Below are 24,124 nucleotides of genomic sequence, written 5' to 3' on the forward strand. Positions count from 1 at the left end.
ATAACCTGAAGGCAAAGATCTAAAGTAATTGGTAGAAGGCTGAGGGGGGTTTGAACGTTTTTAATCCAGATGTTGATGGGAATCTGGAACCTTCTGCCTGAAAGTTGTTAGAGGCAGAAAAATTCACAATGTAAAAAAAAAAATCACGTGGATATGCACTTGAGGTACTTAAACCTCACAAGGAAATAGTGGAGGGGCTTGTGAAGGAATTGGTGGTGATCTTTCAGGAATCACTAGAGTCAGCGAGGGTCCCAGAGAACTGGAAAATGGCTAATGCAACACCCCTGATTAAGAAGGGAGGCAGAAGACCGGAATCTATAGGTCAGTTAGCTTTACTCTAAGATTTTAGAGTCCATTATTAAGGATGAGATTGAGGAGTACTTGGAAATGCATGGTAAAATAGAGTTGAGTCAGCATGGCTTTGTCAAGGACAGGTCATGCTTGACAAATCTGTTACGGAAGTTAGACAAGGGAGAGCCATTGGACATGATCTATTTGTATTTCCAGAAGGCCTTTGATAGGGTGGCTATGGAATAAGATGGTGTCAGGGGCAAGGTACTGGCATGGATAGAGGATTGGCTGACTGACAGAAGGCAGAGAGTGGGGATCAATGGGTTCTTTTTTAGGATGGCAGCTGGTAACTGATGGTGTTCCGCAGGAGTCAGTGTTGGGACCACAACTATTCACGATATATAGTAACGATCTGGAAGAAGGCACAGGGTATTGTTGCTAAGTTTGCAGATGATCCAAAGGTATGTAGAGGGGCAGGTAGTGTTGAGGAAGAGGGGAGGCTACAGATGGACTTGGGCAGATAGAACACAATGTAGAAAAGTGTGAGATTGTGCATTTGGAAGGAAGAATAGAGGCTTAGATTATATTCTGAATGGGGAAAGGCATTGGAAATCTGAAGTACAAAGAAAGGGACTTGGGAGTCCTAGTTCAGGATTCCCTTAAGGTTGACGTGCAGGTTCAGTTGGAAGTTAGGAAGGCAAATGTAATATTAGTATTCATTTCGAGAGGGCTAGAGTGCAAGAGCAGGGATATAATGTTGAGGCTGTACAAGTCTCTTGTCAGACCCTATTTGAATATTGTGAGCAGTTTTCGTTCCCACATCTAAGGAAGGAAGTGCTGGCCTTGGAGGGGCTCCAGAGGAGGTTCACAAGAATGATCTTGGGAATGAAGGGGTTGTTATTTGAGGAGAGGTTGAGGATTTGGGGTCTGTATTCAGTGGAGTTTAGAATGATGGGGGGGGGGGGGGGGGGGGGGGAGAGAGAATCTCATTGAACTTGCAGAATACTGAGACGCCGAGTTAGAGTGGACATGGAGCCGATGTTTCCATTAGTAGGAGAGACTAGAACCCAAGGGCGCAACCTCAGACTGAAGTGACGATCCTTTAAAACTGAGATGAGGAGGAATCTATTCAGCCAGAGGGTGGTGAACCTGTGGAACTCATTGCTGCAGAATACTGTGGAGGCCACGCCACTTTCTTTAAGACAGAGATGGATAAGCTCTTGATTAGTAAGGGGATCGGGGCTACGAGGAGAACGCAGGAGAATGGGGATGAGAAACATATCAGCCATGACGAATGGCGGAGCAGACTTGATGGGCTGAATGGCCTAATTCTGCTCCTATATCTTATGGTCTAAGGCTATGATCTTGAGCTGGGGGTGGAATTGAGTTGGATAATTCTATTTCAGCCAATATGGACACTGGGCTGAATGACCTTCTTCCATGTGCTAATATTTTCTGTGTTTCAATGATGAGCCTGAGTTATGGAAAGGGTTGTTAGATATTTTTCAGGCTTATGGAGAATCTTGTGTGCATCATCTGTGTACGAGTGCTATAAATCCCTACATTGTGGTATTTAAATAATACTTTTTTTCATTTGTGTTCTTTCTTAGTTGAAGAAAATCACTGAAGAGCTAAATGAAGCTTTAGCTGCCAAGGAGGAAATTTCACAAAGGTGCCATGAACTAGATATGCAGGTATATTTGCATCATTCAATTATACTTCTAATTTGACTTTGCTCCTCAGCTAGTTTGTTAAATGGTGTGATTTTCTGAGACCTGTTTTAACATTGTATCTCAGTGCCCTTGGTTCTCGAGACTGCAGCAATTCAAGAAGGTGTCCAACCTCAGCTTTCTCAGGGCAACTTGTGATGGATTTGCTAGTGCCACTCAAAGCGTGAGGATAAATAAAAAAAATAAAAACCATCTTCATTTAATGACCTAGGGTCTTGTTAATAATTTCACAAAAACTACTATCTGGACTTAACGCATACAGCAATGGAGGACGTTCTAAATTTGCTTGACGGTACAGCCCATCAGTAGACTATTGACAAGTTGGATACTGTATTGGTTTCTTTGCTTTCAAAGTTTACTGAGAGAAGATGAGGAGTTTGTTGGGTTTAGCAGGATTTCTGTGCTGAGATAGCAAGGGTTGGTGCAGACTCGATGTGCTGAATGGCCTCCTGTACTGTAGGGATTCTTAGAATCTTAAGATTCTAAGACTCTTTTAAAATAAATTTAGAGCACCCAATTATTTTTTTTCCAATTAAGGGGCAATTTAGCGTGGCCAAACCACCTAACCTGCACATAGATTATCATAGAATTTACAGTGCAGAAGGAGGCCATTCGGCCCATCGAGTCTGCACCGGCTCTTGGAAAGAGCACCCTACCCAAGGTCAACACCGCCACCCTATCCCCATAACCCAGTAACCCCACCCAACACTAAGGGCAATTTTGGACACTAAGGGCAATTTATCATGGCCAATCCACCTAACCTGCACATCTTTGGACTGTGGGAGGAAACCGGAGCACCCGGAAGAAACCCACGCACACACGGGGAGGATGTGCAGACTCCGCATAGACAGTGACCCAAGCCGGAATCGAACCTGGGACCCTGGAGCATTTGGAACTTTTCTTCACATTGGATTATTATGGAGGAGTTGTTTTACTACATGTAGAAAGTGAGATACAGATTGCAAACAGTTTAAAAGAGAATTGAATGTAATTTCAAAAAGGAAGAATGTAAATGGAAACATGGAGAGATCAGAAAATTGGGGATGAGAATATACAGCTCTAGGTGAATAGCTAGTAGTGGCGCTGACTTAATGGGACAAATTAATTTCTGCTATGCTGTATTAAGAGATTTAGGTTGTATATCTCCTTGGCATGGTTGTTTTACTTTAATTGTATCTAATTTGTGCGTACAAAGCTGGGTTCAAATGTAAAATAGTATCAAATGCATTGCAGCAGTGGGCTGTTCCAGAATGGGGCGCACATGCAGCATTGTTTGAGGGAGAATCAGTGGCAAAGCAGGTTAAGGAGAGAGGTTTGAAACAGAAGTATGGAGTGCACAGGGGCGATTGTCAATTTCCTTATCCATTTTCCAATTGAATGTATTCCTGGATTCTGATGTTGTTGCCAGATGCACTAGAAGCATCAGATGTCATCTTCTGTTAGATTGTGTACTGTGCTATGTAATAAATGTCGATTGAGCCTGGTCAAACTCAATGCATATAGGATTCTGGCAGTTAGCTATAGTTAGGCTAGACCCACAGTAGGGTCTTAAAAGTATAAGAAAAATGTAAGATTCTAATGTGCCACCAAGCCATTTGACCCTTGACATAAAAGGGACAGAAAGAAAAAATAATCAAAAGAATGGAAAGTTAGCTTTGGTTTATGAATGCTGATCTTCGATATCTTAAACGTTTTTGTGAGGAAATTTCAAACAAAAGGTCTGTGATGAATGGTACCTATGGTTCTGTTTTGTTCCTCCTGTCCTTGCTGTATGTTTTGTCTTTTTTTCCCCCTTCTCTCCATGCCATAGCTGCTTTGAAGGATTGTTGTATGATGTTACAAGTTGCCGCTCTTTGGCTCCAGCCCACTGCCTAGAAGCTAGTTTTTAGATTGGATGTCAGGAATGTACATTTTGCATATTTTCTGAACTAACCTGACCCATAATATTTCACAATCTTATTTGTTTACCAGTGAGATATTTTTTTTAACCTTAAAGATATTATGGAGTAGGTAAATACTGAATTAATTAAAAGTGAGATGAAAGATATTAAAGATGTTAAGTAAGCGAAGGATGACAAGGTGGCAGGACTTCATGTGTTATATCCAAACCTGAGGGAAATAAGAGCAGGAAATTATGGAGTTCCTACCTGCTATATTTCATGATGTAATTGAGAGTGATTAAATGCTGGATGACTGTAAATTGGTTCATGTTCTACATATTTTCAAAAAGGAAGCCACATGTGACCTGGATAATTACAAACCAATTACTTTAATGTTAGAGGGGAAATTTTGAAAATGTTAAACATCTAGATGACAAGAAAAGAGTAGGTTGAAGTAGGTTCTATAGGTTTTAGGAAGGAAGCCAGTGTGTGGGGTGTCTGAGAAGGTGACAAATAAGGGGGAATGCTGTTCATATGGTGCACACAAAGTTTCAAAAATCCTTTGACAAAGTATTACAGAATTAGAGGGAGGCTAGAAAATTGGATTAAAAACTAGCTAGGAAATGAGAGGATTCCACAAAGGGTTTTGCTCTGGGCCCATTTGTGTTGACGTGTACATCAATAAGAACATAAGGGACTTCCGGTTGCGGCTATGCGGAGCTAAGCCGCACGATTCGGCAGCTCCCGCTATTACGGACTTTCGGGCTCGTTAGAGGAGCCCCAACGGAATTTTTTTCGAAGACAAGCCATGGGGAAGGGAAGAGAGAGGTCCCCCTCCAACTTTTATGGACCGGACCAGAAGTGAAACGGCCAAAAAAGCGGCATTGGAGCAGCGGGTGCAGCGAAGGAAAAAAAAACAAAATGGCGGCGGCCGGGGACAAAGCGGAGTGCGGGCCGGAGCTGCAGGAGTTCATCAAGCGCTGCTTCGAGGAACTGCGCAAGGAGATGCTGGTGCCTATGCTGTCGGCAATTGAAGGACTAGGGATGACCCAGAAGGCCCACGAGGTAAAGATCCAGGAGGTACAGAAAAGAGTCAGTGAGAATGAGGACGAGCTCTTGGGCCTGCCGGTGAGAGTGGAGCAGCACGAGGTGCTACACAAGAGGTGGGCGGGAAGACTCGAAGACCTGGAGAACAGGTCGAGGAGAAAGAATCTGCGGATCCTGGGTCTCCCTGAAGGAGTGGAGGGGGCCGATGCCAGGGCATAGGCGATGCTCGGGGCGATGATGGGCGCAGAGGCCCCTTCGAGGTCGTTGGAGCTGGACTGGGCACACCGGGTGCTGGCGAGGAGGCCCAAGGCAAATGAGCTGCCAAGGGCGATGGTGGTGAGATTTCACCGGTTCACGGACAGAGAGAGGGTCCTGAAATGGGCCAAGAAGGAGCGGAGCAGTAAGTGGGACAATGCAGAGATCCGAATATACCCGGACTGGAGTACGGAGGTTGCAAAGCGAAGAGCGGGTTTCAACCGGGCCAAAGCGGTGTTGCACCGGAAAGGAGTGAAATTCAGAATGCTGCAGCCAGCGCGACTGTGGGTCACATACAAGGACCAACACTATTATTTCGAAACGCCTGAAGAGGCGTGGACCTTCATACAAACCGAAAAGTTGGACTCTAACTGAGGGTTTGTGAGGGTGGGAGAGATGTTTGTGGTTTGATGTGTGATGGTTGTTATATATATATATATATATATAGGGGGTCAATCACGCGCAGGAAATGTTATATGGGCTGGGGGAGAGAGACAAGGCCGCGAAAGGAGCTGCGCCAGAGGGGGCGGGGCAGGCTTTGGAAAGCGCGGGGTTTTTCCCGCGCGCGGGAAGGGGAACGAAGGAACGCATACCGATTGGGACACTCCCACACGGGGAGGTCAATGGGACGGCGGGGGAAGCCGGGGTCAGCAGGTGTCAGCTGACTTACGGGAGTGATATGGGGGAGCAAAAAAGCTAGAGAGGGGTCTAGCGGGGGGGAGGGGAGGGGGGGAGAGAGAAAGGGTTGCTGCTGCACTGGCCGAAAGGGAATGGGATACAGAAGAGGTCCTCGGGGCGGGGGTCCCTCGTCTGGGGGACTGGAGGGTGAGGGAGGCGCGGACATGGGACTGGCCTAGAAAAGCGTTGGGGGGGGGGGAGGCTAGTCGGCGTGGGGGGGAGGGGGGGGGGGGGGGGAGAGCCCCTCCAATCCCGCTGTTAACGTGGAACGTGAGGGGCCTGAATGGGCCGGTGAAGAGGGCCCGAGTGTTCGTGCACTTAAAGGGACTGAAGGCAGACGTGGTCATGCTACAAGAGACACATCTGAAGGTGGCGGATCAGGTTAAGAAAGGGATGGGTAGGACAGGTATTCCACTCGGGACTGGACGCGAAGAATAGAGGGGTGGCAATATTGGTGGGGGAGCGTGTGTCATTTGAGGCCAAGACTATCGTAGTGGATAATGGAGGGCGATATGTGATGGTGAGCGGTAGGTTGCAAGGGACGTGGGTGGTGTTGGTAAATGTATGCGCCCCGAACTCGGATGATGCTGGATTCATGAAGCGCGTGTTGGGGCGCATTCCGGACCCGGAGGTAGGAGGCCTGATAATGGGAGGGGACTTCAATACAGTGTTGGACCCAGCACTGGACCGCTCCAGATCAAGGACTGGAAAGAGGCCGGCGGCGGCCAAGGTGCTTAGGGGATTTATGGATCAGATGGGAGGAGTGGACCCATGGAGGTTGGCAAGGCCGCAGGCCAGGGAATTTTCTTTTTTCTCCCATGTGCACAAAGCCTACTCCCGGATAGATTTTTTTGTTCTGGGCAGGGCGCTCATCCCGAAGGTGGAGGGGATGGAATATTCGGCCATAGCCGTTTCGGATCACGCCCTGCACTGGGTGGAACTGGAGCTGGGAGAGGAGAGGGACCAACGCCCGCTGTGGCGGCTGGACGTGGGACTGCTGGCAGATGAGGTGGTGTGTGGGAAGGTGAGGGGATGCATCGAAAGGTACTTGGAGGCCAATGACAACGGGGAGGTGCGGGTGGGGGTGGCATGGGAGGCGTTGAAGGCGGTGATCAGGGGAGAGTTAATCTCCATCAGGGCTCATAGGGAGAAGACAGAGGGCATGGAAAGGGAGAGGTTATTGGGGGAGATTTTGAGTGTGGACAGGAGATGCGCAGAGGCCCCGGAGGAGAGATTACTTGGGGAAAGACGACAGCTCCAGATGGAGTTTGACCTGTTGACCACAGGGAAGGCGGAGGCACAGTGGAGGAAGGCGCAGGGGGCAACCTACGAGTATGGGGAAAAGGCTAGTCGGATGCTGGCACACCAGCTCCGGAAGAGGATGGCAGCGAGGGAAATAGGGGGAGTCAAAGATGGAAGGGGAGCCACGGTTCGGAGTGCGACGAAAATGAACGAGGTATTTAAGGCCTTCTATGAAGAGCTGTACAGATCCCAGCCCCCAGCGGGGGAAGAGGGGATGAGACAATTCCTAGACCAACTGAGATTCCCGAGGGTGGAGGAGCAAGAGGTGGCTGGTTTGGGGGCACCAATTGGGTTGGAGGAGCTGAGCGAGGGTTTGGGGAGTATACAGGCGGGGAAGGCCCCGGGACCGGACGGGTTCCCGGTGGAGTTCTACAGGAAGTACGTGGACCTGTTGGCCCCGCTACTAGTGAGGATCTTTAATGAGGCAAGAGAGGAGGGGACCCTGCCCCCGACAATGTCGGAAGCGACAATTTCTTTGATCCTAAAGCGGGACAAGGACCCACTGCAATGTGGATCGTACAGGCCGATCTCGCTCCTCAATGTGAATGCTAAGTTGCTGGCAAAAGTGCTGGCCACGAGGATCGAGGACTGTGTCCCGGGGGTGATCCACGAGGACCAGGCGGGATTCGTAAAGGGCAGGCAACTAAACACTAATGTGTGGCGGCTCTTAAACGTGATAATGATGCCATCGGAGGAGGGAGAGGCGGAGATAGTGGCAGCTCTGGACGTGGAGAAGGCCTTTGATCGAGTAGAGTGGGAGTACCTCTGGGAGGTGCTGCGTTGGTTTGGGTTCGGGGGAGGGTTTATCAATTGGGTTAAGCTCCTTTACAGAGCCCCGGTGGCGAGTGTAGTGACGAACCGGCGGAGGTCGGAATACTTTCGGGGGACGAGGCAGGGGTGCCCCCTGTCCCCCCTGTTGTTTGCATTGGCGATCGAACCCTTGGCCATGTCATTGAGGGAGTCTAATAAATGGAGGGGGGTGGTCCGAGGGGGAGAAGAGCATCGGGTGTCGCTTTATGCGGATGACCTGTTGCTGTACGTGGCGGATCCAATGGAGGGGATGGTGGAGGTCATGCAGACTCTTAAGGGAGTTTGGGGAGTTTTCGGGCTATAAGCTCAATGTAGGGAAGAGTGAGCTCTTTGTATTACAGGCAGGGGACCAAGAAAGAGGGATAGGAGACCTACCGCTGAAGAGGGCGGAGGGGAGTTTTCGGTATGCCAGGAGTTGGGGGGCCCTACCTAAACTGAATCTGACGAGGTTGGAGGAGGACTTCAAAAGATGGGACATGTTACCGCGGGTAGAGTGCAGTCGGTCAAAATGGTGGTCCTTCCGAGGTTTCTGTTTGTGTTTCAGTGCCTTCCCATCGTGATCACCAAGGCCTTTTTCAAGAGAGTAGGTAGGAGTATAATGGGGTTTGTGTGGGCGAATAGGACCCCGAGGGTAAGGAGAGGGTTCCTGGAACGTTGTAGGGACCAAGGAGGGTTGGCGTTGCCAAACCTAGGGAGCTACTACTGGGCAGCAAATGTGGCGATGATCCGCAAGTGGGTGATGGAAGGAGCGGGCGCGGCATGGAAGAGGATGGAGATGGCGTCCTGTAAAGGAACGAGCCTGGGGGCGTTGGTGATGGCACCGCTGCCGCTCTCGCCGACAAGGTACACCACGAGCCCGGTGGTGGCGGCAACGCTAAGGATCTGGGGCCAGTGGAGACTGCACAGGGGTGCAATGGGATCCTCAGTGTTGACCCGATCAGGGGTAACCACCGGTTTGTCCCGGGGTAGATGGACGGGGGGTTTCAGAGCTGGCATCGGGCGGGGATTAGAAGAATGGGGGACCTGTTCATTGACGGAATGTTTGCGAGCCTAGGGGCACTGGAGGAGATGTTTGAGATACCCCCGGGAAATGCCTTTAGATATATGCAGGTGAGGGCGTTTGTGAGGCGACAGGTGAGGGAATTCCCGTTGCTCCCGGCACAAGAAATTCAAGACAGGGTGATCTCGGGTGTATGGGTCGGGCAGGGTAAGGTGTCGGCAATACACCAGGAGATGAAAGAAGAGGGGGAAGCGCTGGTAGAGGAGCTGAAGGGTAAATGGGAGGAGGAGCTGGGGGAGGAGATTGTGGAAGGTCTGTGGGCTGATGCCCCAGGTAAGGTTAATTCCTCTTCCTCGTGTGCCAGGCTTAGCGTGATACAATTTAAGGTGGTTCACAGAGCGCACTTGACGGGGGCGAGGTTGAGTAGGTTCGTTGGGGTGGAGGACAGATGTGGAAGGTGCTCAGGGAGCCCGGCGAACCATGTCCATATGTTTTGGTCATGCCCGGCACTGGAGGGGTTCTGGAGAGGACTGGCGGGAGCAATATCTCAGCTGGTGAAAGTCCGGGTCAAGCCAAGCTGGGGCTAGCAATATTTGGAGCAGTGGACGAGCCGGGAGTGCTGGAGTCGAAAGAGGCCGGCATTCTGGCCTTTGCGTCCCTAGTAGCCCGGTGAAGGATCTTGCTAATGTGGAAGGAGGCGAAGCCCCCCAGCGTGGAGGCCTGGATAAACGACATGGTTGGGTTCATAAAGCTGGAGAGGATTAAGTTTGCCTTGAGAGGGTCTGCGCAGAGGTTCTACAGGCGGTGGCAACCGTTCCTAGACTATCTCGCGGAGCGTTAGAGGATGGTCGGTCAGCAGCAGCAGCAACCTAGAGGAGGGGAAGGGGCGTGGGGACGACACGGGACGTCCTGGGAGGCGGGGGGGGGGGGGCGCAATGGGGGATTGCCTGGGAGGGTGGATGAGCAAGAGATAACATGAAGGGTTGGGGAAACTGGCACGTGCGGGAGAGAGCCAGTGTACAAAGCTATGTAAACATATCATTGTACCATGTATATATCTTGCTCTGTGCGATTTCTTGTTATTTTGTTATGGGGGTTATTGTTTGTAAGGGAGAAAAATTATGTTAAAAAACTTTAATAAATATATATATTTTTTAAAATTAAGAACATATGGGACTTCCGGTTGCGGCTATGCTGAGGTAGGTCGCAAGTTCGGCAGCTCCCGCCGGGAACGGACTTTTGGGCTCTTCAGAGGGGCCCCAACGGCAATTGTTCGACGGCTCCCAGTGTGGGAAGATGACAGCAAGGTTCCCCCGACACTATATGGATTGGACCAGGAGTGGAGCGGTTAAGAAAGTGACCCTGGTGCAGCGGAAAGTGCGAGGGAGGAAAAACAAGATGGCGGTGGGTGGAGACCAAGCAACGTGGGCGCAGTGGTCGCAGGAGCAGCAGGAGTTCCTTAATCGCTGGTTTGCGGAGTTGAAGACAGAAATGCTGGCGCCAATGAAGGCGGTGATTGAGAAGCTTGTGGAGACCCAGAAGGCCCAAGGGGCGACGATCCGGGAGGTGCAGCAAAAAGCCTCTGAGAACGAGGATGAGATCTTGGGCCTGGTGGTGAAGGTGGAGGCGCACGAGGCGCTGCACAAGAGGTGGCAGGAAAAATTTGAGGACCTGGAGAATAGGTCGAGGAGGAAGAATCTTCGGATTCTGGGTTTCCCTGAAGGAGTGGAGGGGCCCGATGCCGAGGCATATATGAGCATGCTGCTCAATTCGCTGATGGGCACGGGAGCTTTCCCGAGGCCCCTGGTGCTGGATGGGGCTCATCAGGTCCTGGCAAGGAGACTCAAAGCCAACGAGCCGCCAAGGGCTGTAGTGGTAAGTTTCCACCGCTTTATGGACAGAGAGTGTGTCCTGAGATGGGCCAAAGAAGAACGGAGCAGCAGGTGGGAGAACACGAAGATCCGAATCTACCAGGACTGGAGTGCGGAGGTGGCTAAGAAGAGGGCTGGTTTTAACCGGGCTAAGGCGGTTCTCATCGGAAGGGGGTGAAGTTCGGGATGCTGCAGCCAGTGCGATTGTGGGTCACGTTCCAAGATCGGCACCACTATTTTGAAAAGCCTGATGAGGCATGGAACTTTATCCAGTCTGAAAAGTTGGACTCAAACTGAGGGTTTGTCGTGGGGGGGATGTGTTTACTGTGTTTACTGCATTTGGGGAATGTTCCTTTTGTTTTGGTGCTGGGTGGGGATGGGTGAATGGATTTGATGTGGGGGCTGTGGGAGAGTGTCGGTGTTGGAGGGGCAGGGCCCTGCGGAGGAAAAGGGGGGGGGGGGTGGAGGCCCGGGGTTGGGGAGTTGAGGTAAGGCCGCAAAAAGGAGCTGCGTCAGAGGGGGCGGGGCCGGGGGGGGAAGGGCGGTGTTGGAGAGGAGCGCACACTGACTGCCATGGGGTGGGGGGATTCTCACACTGGGGGGTCGATGGAATGGCGGGAGAGGCCGGGGTCAGCAGGAGTCAGCTGACTTACGGGAGTGTCATGGGGGGAGCAAAATGGCTAGATGAGGATCTAGTGGGTGGGAGGGGGATGGTGGGGGGGGGGGCGGGAGAGAGGGAGGGGGGGCGGAACTGGGTTGCTGCTGCATTGGCCAAAGGGGAGCTGGAAGTAGGAGAGGTCGTCGGGGCGGGGGTCCGCCGCGTGGGGGACTGTAGGGTGCGGGAGGCGCGGGCACGTGGCTGGCCTAGAAAAGGATATGGCTAGTAGGGGTGGGGAGGGTGGGGGGGCGAGCGAGTGAGCGAGTAGCTCCCTAATCCGGCTGATAACTTGGAATGTGAGGGGCCTGATCGGGCCGGTCAAGAGGGCCCGGGTGTTCGGGCACTTAAAGGGACTGAAGGCAGACGTGGTTATGCTCCAGGAGACGCATCTGAAGGTGGCAGATAAGGCTAGGCTGAGAAAGGGATGGGTAGGGCAGGTCTTTCATTCAGGGCTGGATGCGAAGAACAGAGGGGTTGCAATACTGGTGGGGAAGCGGGTGTCGTTCGACGCACTGAATATTGTAGCGGATAATGGAGGTCGATATGTGATGGTGAGTGGTAGGTTGCAGGGGGTGCGGGTGGTACTGGTGAACGTATATGCCCCGAATTTGGATGATGCCGGATTTATGAAATGCATGCTGGGTCGGATTCCGGATCTGGAGGTAGGAAGCTTGATAATGGGTTGGGGGTGGGGGGGGGGGGTGACTTCAGCACGGTGCTGGACCCAGCACTGGACCGTTCTAGGTCCAGGACGGGTAAGAGGCTGGCTGCGGCCAAGATGCTCAGGGGGTTTATGGACCAGATGGGGGGAGTGGATCCATGGAGATTTGCCAGGCTGCAGGCCAGGGAATTTTTCTTCTTTTCCCACGTCCATAGAGCCTACTCCCGGATAGATTTTTTCATTTTGAGTAGGGCGCTAATCCCGAAAGTGGAGGGAACGGAATATTCGGCCATAGTTATCTCGGACCACGCCCCGCATTGGCTGGTGCTGGAGTTGGGGGAGAAGAGGGACCAGCGCCCGCTGTGGCGTCTCGATGCGGGACTGTTGGCGGGATGAGGGGGTGCGGGGGTGTATTGAAAGATACTTGGAGGCCAACGACAACGGGGAGGTGCAGGTGGGTGTAGTCTGGGAGGCTTTGAAGGCGGTGGTCAGGGGAGAGCTAATCTCCATTAGGGCCCACAGGGAGAAGAAAGAGAGGAGGGAGAGGGAGATGTTGGTGGGGGAGATTTTAAGGGTGGCCTGGAGTTATGCAGAGGCCCCCGAGGAGGGGCTACTTAGGGAGCGACGGAACCTCCAGACGGAATTCGACCTGATGACCACGGGAAAGCAGAGGGACAGTGGAGTAAAGCGCAAGGGGCGGCGTATGAGTATGGGGAGAAGGCGAGTCGGATGCTGGCACATCAGCTTCGTAAGAGGGAGGCAACGAGAGAGATTGGTGGAGTTAGGGATAGAGGGGGGAATACGGTGCAGAGTGCGGTGAGAATAAACAAGGTATTTAGGGACTTCTATGGGGATCTGTACAGGTCTGAGCCCCCAGCGGGGGAGGAGGGGATGCGACGATTCCTAGATCAGCTGAGGTTCCCGAGGGTGGAGGAGGAGCAGGTGGCTGGTTTCGGGGCGCCGATTGGGCTGGAGGAGCTGGTTAAAGGATTGGGGAACATGCAGGCGGGGAAGGCCCCGGGGCCGGATGGGTTCCCGGTTGAATTTTACAGGAAATACGTGGACCTGCTGGGCCCGTTGCTAGTGAGGACTTTTAATAAGGCGAGGGAGGAGGGGACCTTGCCCCCCGCCAATGTCCAGGGCGCTGATTTCTTTGATTTTGAAGCGGGACAAGGATCCATTGTAATGTGGGTCGTATAGACCGATCTCGCTCCTCAATGTTGACGCTACGTTGCTGGCGAAGGTGCTGGCTACGAGAATTGAGGACTGTGTCCCAGGGGTGATTCATGAAGACCAGGAGGGATTTGTGAAGGGTAGGCAGCTAAATACAAATGTGCAGAGGCTTCTCAATGTGATTATGATGCCCTCGGTGGAGGGGGAAGCGGAGTTAGTGGCAGCTATGGACACGGAGAAGGCCTTTGATCGGGTGGAGTGGGAGTATCTTTGGGAAGTGTTGCGGAGGTTTGGGTTCGGGGAGGGGTTCATCAGTTGGGTCAGGCTGCTATATAGAGACCCTGTGGCGAGTGTGGCTACGAACCGGCAGAGGTCGGAGTACTTTCGGCTGCACCAGGGGACGAGGCAGGGGTGTCCCTTATCCCCCTTGTTTACACTGACAATTGAGCCACTGGCTATGGCATTGAGGGAGTCCAGGAAATGGAGGGGATTGGTTCGGGGGCGGGGGGGGAGAGGAACACCGGGTGTCGTTGTATGCCGATGACCTGTTGTTGTATGTTGCGGATCCAGTGGAGGGGATGGCGGAGGTCATGCGGATCCTGAGGGAGTTTGGGGACTTTTCGGGGTATAAACTCAATGTAGGGAAGAGTGAGCTCTTTGTGGTGCATTCAGAGGACCGGGGAAGGGGGATAGACGAGCTAACGCTGAAGAGGGCAGAAAGGAGCTTTCTGTACCTGGGGATCCAAATAGCTAGGAGTTGGGGGGCCCTGCACAAGCTCAATTTGACGCGGTTGGTGGAGCAGATGGAGGAGGATGTTAAAAGATGGGATATGCTGCCACTCTCACTAGCGGTTAGGGTGCAGTCGATCAAAATGACGGTCCTTCCGAGGTTTCTCTTTGTGTTCCAGTGCCTTCCCATTTTGATCCCCAAGGCCTTTTTCAAACGGGTACGCAGGAGCATCATGGGATTTGTGTGGGCGAATAAGACCCCGAGGGTCAAGAGGGTGTTTTTGGAGCGTAGCAGGACAGGGGTGGCCTGGCGCTGCCGAATCTATGTGGCTATTATTGGGCAGCCAATGTGGCGATGATCCGTAAGTGGGTAATGGAGGGAGAGGGGGCAGCGTGGAAGAGGCTAGAGATGGCGTCCTGTGTGGGCACGAGCATGAGGGTGCTGGTGACGGCACCGTTGCCGCTCTCGCCGAATAGGTACACCACGAGTCCGGTGGTTGCGGTGACGCTGAAGATCTGGGGGCAGTGGAGGCAACACAGGGGCGAGGTGGGATCCTCGGTTTGGTCCCCCGATTCGGGAGAACCATCGGTTCGTCCCGGGAAGGATGGATGGGGGGTTTCAGAGCTGGCACGGGCAGGGATTAGAAGAATAGGGGACCTGTTCATCGATGGGACGTTTGCGAGCCTAGGGGCGCTGGAGGAGAAGTTTGGACTACCCCCAGGATCGCTTTCAGGTACATGCAAGTGAGGGCGTTTGTGAGGTGGCAGGCGAGGGAATTCCCACTGCTTCCGGCACGTAGGATTCAGGACACGGTGATTTCGGGTGTATGGGTTGGAGAAGGCAAGGTTTCGGCGATTTACCAGGAGCTGCAGGAAGAGGAGGAGGCCTCGGTGGAGGAGTTAAAGGGCAAGTGGGAGGAGGAGCTTGGGGAGGAAATAGATGAGGGTCTGTGGGCTGATGCACTGAGTAGGGTTAATTCTTCCTCCTCTTGCGCCAGGCTCAGCCTAATACAGTTTAAAGTTACTCACAGAGCGCATATGACAGGGGCGAGGTTGAGTAGGTTCTTTGGGGTAGAGGACAGATGTGGGAGGTGCTCGGGGAGCCCAGCAAATCACGTCCATATGTTCTGGTCGTGCCTGGCGCTGGATGCGTTTTGGAGGGGTTTTGCGAGGACTATGTCCAAGTTGGTGAACGCCGAGCTGGGGATTAGCATTATTTGGCGTATCGGACGAGCCGGGAGTGCAGGAGGCGAAAGAGGCCGGTATTCTGGCCTTTGCGTCCCTGCTAGCCCGGCGGAGGATTTTGTTACTGTGGAAAGATGCAAAGCCCCCTAATGTGGAAGCTTGGATCAATGACATGGCAGGGTTTATCAAGCTGGAGAGGATAAAGTTTGCCTTGCGAGGGTCTGTGCACAGGTTCCTCAGGCGGTGGCAACCGTTCCTAGACTATCTCGCGGAGCATTAGGAGGAGGTCAGCAGCAGCAGCCCAGGGGGTTGGGGGAAGAGGAGGGAGGGGGGGTTTCTTTTGGGGTGGTGTTTGGGTTAAGGTGGGGGGTTTCCCTATTTGTGTTCTTTCCTGTTTCTGGGGGGTTATTGTTTCTGGGGGAAATCCAATTTATAATTTCTGCTTGTTGTGTTCTTTCTTTTTTTCTTGTTGAAAATTTGTTGAAAAATTTGAATAAATATATTTCCCCCAAAAAAACCATAAGAACTAGGGGCAGGAGTCAGCAATTCAACCTGTCAAGCCTACTGCGCCATTCAATACGACCATGGCTCATCAATGATTTGAATATTGGCTAGAGGGAATGGTGCCCAGATTTCTGGACAATATTAAATGGTTTTGCAGACCAAAGAAGTTGCACAGAGATATTGCCAAGGTGGTGAAATGGGTGAAAAATCCCAGATTTGAACTCCATGAATAAACATGAGGTGCTGCAGTTTTTTTTTAAAGTAATACTTTATGACGGTATAGAATGTAAAAGATTAAATGGAATGGTGTCTCTCGCCTTATTTGGAATACTGTGTTTTGTTTTGTGCTTCATACTATTAGAAAGATATGGAAGCAATAAAGAAGATACAGCCTGGATTCACTCAGAACCTGCTTAATTTGTGAAAGTAAAGTACAAGTTTGAACTTGGAAAAATAGATAGGAATTGGATTGGATTGGATTGGATTTGTTTATTGTCACGTGCACCGAGGTACAGTGAAACGTATTTTTCTGCGAGCAGCTCAACAGATCATTAAGTACATGAGAAGAAAAGGGAATAAAAGAAAATACATAATGGGGCAACACAACATATACAATGTAACTACATAAGCACTGGCATCGGATGAAGCATACATGGTGTAGTGTTAATGAAATCAGTCCATAAGAGGGTCATTTAGGAGTCTGGTGACAGTGGGGAAGGAGCTGTTTTTGAGTCTGTTCGTGCGTGTTTTCAGACTTCTGTATCTCCTGCCCGATGGAAGAAGTTGGAAGAGTGAGTAAGCCGGGTGGGAGGGATCTTTGTTTATACTGCCCACTTTCCCCAGGCAGCGGGAGGTGTAGATGGAGTCAATGGATGGGAGGCAGGTTCGTGTGATGGACTGGGCGGTGTTCACGACTCTGAAGTTTCTTGCGGTCCTGGGACGAGCAGTTGCCATACCAGGCTGCGATGCAGCCGGATAGGATGCTTTCTATGGTGCATCTGTAAAAGTTGGTAAGAGTCAATGTGGACATGCCAAATTTCCTTAGTTTCCTGAGGAAGTATAGGCGCTGTTGTGCTTTCTTGGTGGTAGCGTCGACGTGGGTGGACCAGGACAGAATTTTGGAGATGTGCTCCCCTAGGAATTTGAAACTGCTAACCATCTCCACCTCGGCCCCGTTGATGCTGACAGGGGTGTGTACAGTACTTTGCTTCCTGAAGTCACTTACCAGCTCTTTAGTTTTGCTGGCATTGAGGGAGAGATTGTTGTCGCTACACCACTCCACTAGGTTCTCTATCTCCCTCCTGTATTCGGATTCATCGTTATTCGAGATCCGGCCCACTATGGTCGTATCGTCAGCAAACATAAGAGTCTGTTTCCGGTGATGGAAGGGTCTAGAATGAAGTAACATAGAGACACAAATAAATAACTGATTCACGATGGAACACCAAAGCCTTTTATTACATGGGTTGCGGTTGGGCTGTGGAATGTGCTACCAGAGTTAGTTGAAGCACAGGCCATGTTAACATTTTAAGACTACATTAGATAGGTAGTTGACCAAAAAGGGAATAAGGATACGGGAACAGGGCAAGCATATAAATTAAACTTAGTACTCTTTTGGGTGATCGTAACACAGATTATCTAACAGCCCTTTTCTGTCCTGTAACTTCTATGTAATTCTACATGATGGTTTGAAAATCATTGAAAAGTAAAGGTTAAGTCATTGATTGCAAAGGATTATCTTGGGTCTGACTGTGGTAGTCTGTGGTAAGTTGACAATTGTTTGACAAATGTGTTTCCAAATCCAGTAATTCTAACACATTCAATTTTTATTGTATAATGCAGTTTTCTGCTTCAGAAAAATTCTAGCGTTACTATAGTCAGTAATGCATCGTGTCCTAACATCTTGCTATCAAAAGTAATTTCACCTTTGCCTTTCTCGGTGCATCTGTTAATTAACTTTATAAAGAGGTGTAGATCTTTAATATAGAGAATCGTAAATAGGTGACATTTATAAACTAAGCTTCCTTTTTGTATTTCTCCTTTCAACAGCAGATACAATGATGCTTTCTTGTTGAAGTGCATAATGACAAAGGGAGCTTTCACATAACTGTAATTTTCCTTGATTTCAGCAAGGTTTGGATGTTTTGTCCCTAAATCTCTATCATGCATAGTTTTACTTGCTCATTTTTCCTCTTTTCTATGACGTGTTTGAGATTAAATGTTAACAAACTTTGCCTTGCTTTGAAGGCATACCTTTCTCGGGATTTGATTGCTAGACTGAGATTAGAGTGCAATGAACTAGAAGAAAGGGTAATTCTATTCTTTATCTTTTTAATTTGTAGCATGCAGCTGGAGCAATGTATTAATACTATCCTTATCAGATCGCTAACTAATACTGCTTTGGTTGTTTGTGTGTTTGCATTTTGTCTTCCCCAAAAGCTATTGGGCATGACTTTTAACAATTGGCAGTAGTTTAAAATAATTGCTGCGTAGAATTATAGGCCCCAATATTTACAGGGAGAGAGCAGTGAGGGTGCAAGGGAGTGAGGAGAAAACCAATAAGGCCAGGGATGCATGGGTTTGCTGAATATAATGGTAGGAACTCAGATTTTCTTTTTTGGCTATTTCTCACCCAGGAGTTAACCACATTGGCAGGTTGGAAAGCTGGTGGCACAAGGGCAAAGAAAGGGACCATTCAGGATGGTGTGTGGCAGTTAGGAGGGGGGAGAAGTAAAGATCAGAGCTTGGAAGGTGAACGGTTTCAGGAGAGAGGGAGGTAGAGATTGGGGCTTCAAAGATCGTCATCACAAGTACTTGGGAGCTAGGTATGGGGCGAATGGAGGGAGGTCATCAATCGTGAGAGAGGAGAAGAGAGCGGCTGCAAATGGCAGAAGGCTTGAAGGGCTGTGGAAAGCATACCTGCTCCAAGTTCGGTTACTTTCACGACACTTTGTTAAAGTTGCAATGGGCAAGTATGTGATGGGTTGAAGATTGTTCCCCGTTTAAAAATGTTGTAAACTCCCTTTCCTGACACTCTGCTGTCTGTTGAGGAAGGTTAAAATGGAGGCCGTAGAGTTTTGGGCCCACCACATTTCTGTTCCCTGAAAAGACTCAAAACAATCCCATTTCCAAACCTGTTTCCCATACAGACATTAAAATACAATTTAAACATTATGTAAGTGGGGCAAAACAATGGCACATGAAATTTAATGTATTTAAGAATAAAGTACTGAGCACAGCCGGCTGAGATTATTAATGAAGGCCCCGCTTTCTCACCCCCTCGCCGGGGGTGACCCTCGGGTTAAGTCACCACTAGTCAGCTAGCTCTCAAAAGGGGAGAGCAGCCTGTGGTCCTCTGGGACTGTGCTGACATTTACACTGACATTTTGTACTGAGCACAGGAAGGAAAAATGACTTTGGAAAGCAGCTATTAATAGAATGTTGTGCTATATAGAGTAGTGAAATATGATAAGAACAACAACTATCCGTAACTAGTAAAATGTTCCAAGGCATTTACAGGAACATTATCAGCCAAAAAACTAACGTTGAACCACAAAGAGATATTAGACAAATGATCAAAACCTTGGTCAAAAAGGTAGGTTTTAAGGAACAACTTGAAGAAGAACAGTGGAGGAACCCCAGGGGTTTGGGATGGAAATTCCACAGTGTGGTGGCTAGGCAGTGAATAGCTGCCAATGGTGGGGTGGTGTAAGTCGGGAATGTACAAGAGGTCACATTGGAGCCACACAAATATCTCTGAGGGTTTGTGGGCTAAATGAGTTTAGAAGTAAGAAGGTCAAGGATGCATTTGAAGTCTAGATTGTGAACTTTAAATTCAAGGCGTTTCTAGACCCAAAGCCAGCGTTGGTTAGTGAGCATAGGAGTGCTGGATGAGTGGGACTTGGTAAAGAATTAAGATATGGGCAGCTGAGTTTTCGATGAGCTTAAGTGTATGGATAATGGGATGCTGGTCAGGCGAGGTTTAAAATAGTTGAGCTTGGAGCCAACAAAATCATGGATGAGTGTTTCAGCAGCAGATGGGCTGAAATAAGCAAAGACCCTGATGTGGAAATATGCTCACAGAGAATAATCTGGTTCCATCTTTGATGGCGGATAGGAAGGAAGATGAAATATATGGTGAAGGAATACGGTTCAATTTTCAGTTTGTTGGCCATGACTAAGATGAACGATTTAGCATGACACAATTAGCATCAATCATAAACAACTTCACAGTGGACTAAGGAGCAATGTTTGCTGTTCCTAAACAGTGTCAGGAAAAGTCCACAAGCCCAGTAGATGTCCTCCCCATCACTCAAAAGTCCAAGAGTAATATATCCAGGTTTGCTGCTGATCGGTGGGATAGGTGGAACTGTAAGCTAGATGGAACTGTAAGCTATGAGATGGATGCACAGAGGCTGCAATTAGATATAGGCAGGTTAAGTAAATTAGCAACAAGGGTGGCAGATGGAAGTGTGATATTTACTTTGATAATAAGAATGAAAACCGTTTTTTTTTTTTTTTGACGTGTGAAGCATTAAACTAATGCAGCAGGGGCATGGGAACCTGGATTGTAGTTTTAGGGTAAGGGAGAATGAGAGTATAGAGGTCAGGAGCTCAGATTTGACGTCGCAGGAGGGGGCCAGTGTTCAGGTAGGTGGTTTGAAGTGTGTCTACTTCAATGCCAGGAGTATACAAAATAAGGTAGGGGAACTGGTAGCATGGGTTGGTACCTGGGACTTCGATGTTGTGGCCATTTCGGAGACATGGATAGAGCAGGGACAGGAATGGATGTTGCAGGTTCCGGGGTTTAGGTGTTTTAGTAAGCTCAGAGAAGGAGGCAAAAGAGGGGGAGGTGTGGTGCTGCTAGTCAAGAGCAGTATTACGGTGGCGGAGAGGATGCTAGATGGGGACTCATCTTCCGAGGTAGTATGGGCTGAGGTTAGAAACATGAAAGGAGAGGTCACACTGTTGGGAGTCTTCTATAGGCCTCCAAATAGTTCTAGGGATGTAGAGGAAAGGATGGCGAGGATGATCCTGGATAAGAGCGAAAGTAACAGGGTAGTTATTATGGGAGACTTTAACTTTCCAAATGTTGACTGGAAAAGATATAGTTCGAGTACATTAGATGGGTCGTTTTTTGTACAGTGTGTGCAGGAGGGTTTCCTGACACAGTTTGTTGACAGGCCAACAAGAGGCGAGGCCACATTGGATTTGGTTTTGGGTAATGAACCAGGCCAGGTGTTGGATTTGGAGGTAGGTGAGCACTTTGGGGACAGTGACCACAATTCGGTGACGTTTACGTTAAGGATGGAAAGGGATAAGTATACACCGCAGGGCAAGAGTTATAGCTGGGGGAAGGGCAATTATGATGCCATTAGACGTGACTTGGGGGGGATAAGGTGGAGAAGTAGGCTGCAAGTGTTGGACACACTGGACAAGTAGGGCTTGTTCAAGGATCAGCTACTGCGTGTTCTTGATAAGTATGTACCGGTCAGGCAGGGAGGAAGGTGCTGAGTGAGGGAACCGTGGTTTACCAAAGAAGTGGAATCTCTTGTTAAGAGGAAGAAGGAGGCCTATGTGAAGATGAGGTGTGAAGTTTCAGTTGGGGCGATGGATAGTTACAAGGTAGCGAGGAAGGATCTAAAGAGAGAGCTAAGACGAGCAAGGAGGGGACATGAGAAGTATTTGGCAGGAAGGATCAAGGAAAACCCAAAAGCTTTCTATAGGTATGTCAGGAATAAGCGAATGACTAGGGAAAGAGTAGGACCAGTCAAGGACAGGGATGGGAAGTTGTGTGTAGAGTCTGAAGAGATAGGCGAGATACTAAATGAATATTTTTCGTCAGTATTCACTCAGGAAAAAGATAATGTTGTGGAGGAGAATGCTGAGCTCCAGGTAAATAGATTAGATGGCATTGAGGTACGTAGGGAAGAGGTGTTGGCAATTCTGGACAGGCTGAAAATAGATAAGTCCCCGGGACCTGATGGGATTTATCCTAGGATTCTCTGGGAGGCCAGGGAAGAGATTGCTGGACCATTGGCTTTGATTTTTATGTCATCATTGGCTACAGGAATAGTGCCAGAGGACTGGAGGATAGCAAATGTGGTCCCTTTGTTAAAAAAGGGGAGCAGAGACAACCCCGGCAACTATAGACCGGTGAGCCTCACGTCTGTAGTGGGTAAAGTCTTGGAGGGGATTATAAGAGACAAGATTTATAATCATCTAGATAGGAATAATATGATCAGGGATAGTCAGCATGGCTTTGTGAAGGGTAGGTCATGCCTCACAAACCTTATTGAGTTCTTTGAGAAGGTGACTGAACAGGTAGATGAGGGTAGAGCAGTTGATGTGGTGTATATGGATTTCAGCAAAGCGTTTGATAAGGTTCCCCACGGTAGGCTATTGCAGAAAATACGGAGGCTGGGGATTGAGGGTGATTTAGAGATGTGGATCAGAAATTGGCTAGCTGAAAGAAGACAGAGGGTGGTGGTTGATGGGAAATGTTCAGAATGGAGTTCAGTCACAAGTGGAGTACCACAAGGATCTGTTCTGGGGCCGTTGCTGTTTGTCATTTTTATCAATGACCTAGAGGAAGGCGCAGAAGGGTGGGTGAGTAAATTTGCAGACGATACTAAAGTCGGTGGTGTTGTCGATAGTGTGGAAGGAAGTAGCAGGTTACAGAGGGATATAGATAAGCTGCAGAGCTGGGCTGAGAGGTGGCAAATGGAGTTTAACCCAGGTTGATAGGGTTGTGAAGAAGGCCTATGGAGTGTTGGCCTTTATTGGTAGAGGGATTGAGTTCCGGAGTCAGGAGGTCATGTTGCAGCTGTACAGAACTCTGGTACGGCCGCATTTGGAGTATTGCGTACAGTTCTGGTCACCGCATTATAGGAAGGACGTGGAGGCTTTGGAGCGGGTGCAGAGGAGATTTACCAGGATGTTGCCTGGTATGGAGGGAAAATCTTATGAGGAAAGGCTGATGGACTCGAGGTTGTTTTCGTTGGAGAGAAGAAGGTTAAGAGGAGACTTAATAGAGGCATACAAAATGATTAGGGGGTTGGATAGGGTGGACAGTGAGAGCCTTCTCCCGCGGATGGAAATGGCTGGCACGAGGGGACATAACTTTAAACTGAGGGGTAATAGATATAGGACAGAGGTCAGAGGTAGGTTCTTTACGCAAAGAGTAGTGAGGCCGTGGAATGCCCTACCTGCTACAGTAGTGAACTCGCCAACATTGAAGGCATTTAAAAGTTTATTGGATAAACATATGGATGATAATGGTATGGTGTAGGTTAGATGGCTTTTGTTTCGGTGCAACATCGTGGGCCGAAGGGCCTGTACTGCGCTGTATTGTTCTATGTTCTAAACATTGATGTTCACAGGGACTTAGGCATACTCATTCAAGGAATGCAAAAAATTAGCATGCAGGTACAGCAAGTAATTAGGAAGGCAAATGGCAGATTTACCTTTGTTACAAGTAGACTGGTGTACAAGAACTAGGAAGACTTATGACAATTATATCAGGCTTTGCTGAGATCATGGGCGGGATTCCTTCAGTCCGGGGCCAGGCCGGAGAATCCCCGCAACCGACGCAAATCGTGCCCCGACGCCGGCACGCGATTCTCCACAGAGCGGAGAATCGGTGCTGGCGTGGTTGGCGCAGCGCTGGTCGGGGGCCGCTCTACACGGCCAGCCTGCCGATTCTCGGCCCACCGTCGCCGTCCACACCTGCTCTGAGCCGGTGGAAGAGTCGGGGGGTGGCCTGTGGGGGACGGGGGGGTCCGACTCGAGGGGAAGTCTCCGATGTGGCCTGGCCCGCTATCGGGGCCCACCGATCGGCGGGCTGGCCTCTCTGGCTGCGGGCCTCGTTTCTTCCGCGCTGGCCCCTGTAGTCCTGCGTCATGTTGCGTCGGGGCCGGCACTGAAGGAAGGCACTGCGCATGTGTGCGTTGGCACCGGTGCCACTGCACATGCTCGGATTCCATGGCGCCGCTTCGCACCGGGATCAGCAGCTGGGGCGGCGTGAACTGTTCCAGTGCCGTGCTGGCCCCTTTTGCGGGCCAGAATTAGTCGTCAGGTCGGCCCGTTCACGCCGTTGTAAAACGCGACGGCGTTTACGACAACGTGGACACTCTGCCGCGGGATTAGAGAATCCCGCCTCTTGTCTAAATACATTGCACAGACTTGGTCTCCATTTCTAAGTATGAATATGCTTGCCTTGGAGGCAGTGTAGCAAAAGTTCATTAGATTCCTGGATGAAGTGGTTGTCCTGTAATGACGGAGTAAATTGGACTTATACTCGGGAGTTTAGAAGAATGGGAGGTGATCTCAGTGAAACAGAAGGGCTTGA

At 49.9% G+C, this 24,124-nt stretch overlaps 1 protein-coding gene across 5 annotated transcripts in view; it reads left to right on the top strand.

Moving 5' to 3' along the window:
* The window catches only part of LOC140408377 (protein Hook homolog 3), a 166,546-nt gene that overhangs the window by 61,661 nt on the left and 80,761 nt on the right, over positions 1–24,124 (top strand). For all 5 annotated transcript variants that reach the window (XM_072495491.1, XM_072495488.1, XM_072495490.1 and 2 more), the window contains one exon: positions 1,902–1,985. In XM_072495491.1, the coding sequence (XP_072351592.1) occupies positions 1,902–1,985 (84 nt within the window). The remainder of the gene's footprint in view (positions 1–1,901; positions 1,986–24,124) is intronic.

Source organism: Scyliorhinus torazame, chromosome 3, assembly GCF_047496885.1.
Source record: "Scyliorhinus torazame isolate Kashiwa2021f chromosome 3, sScyTor2.1, whole genome shotgun sequence".
Classification (NCBI taxonomy): Eukaryota; Metazoa; Chordata; class Chondrichthyes; order Carcharhiniformes; family Scyliorhinidae; genus Scyliorhinus; species Scyliorhinus torazame.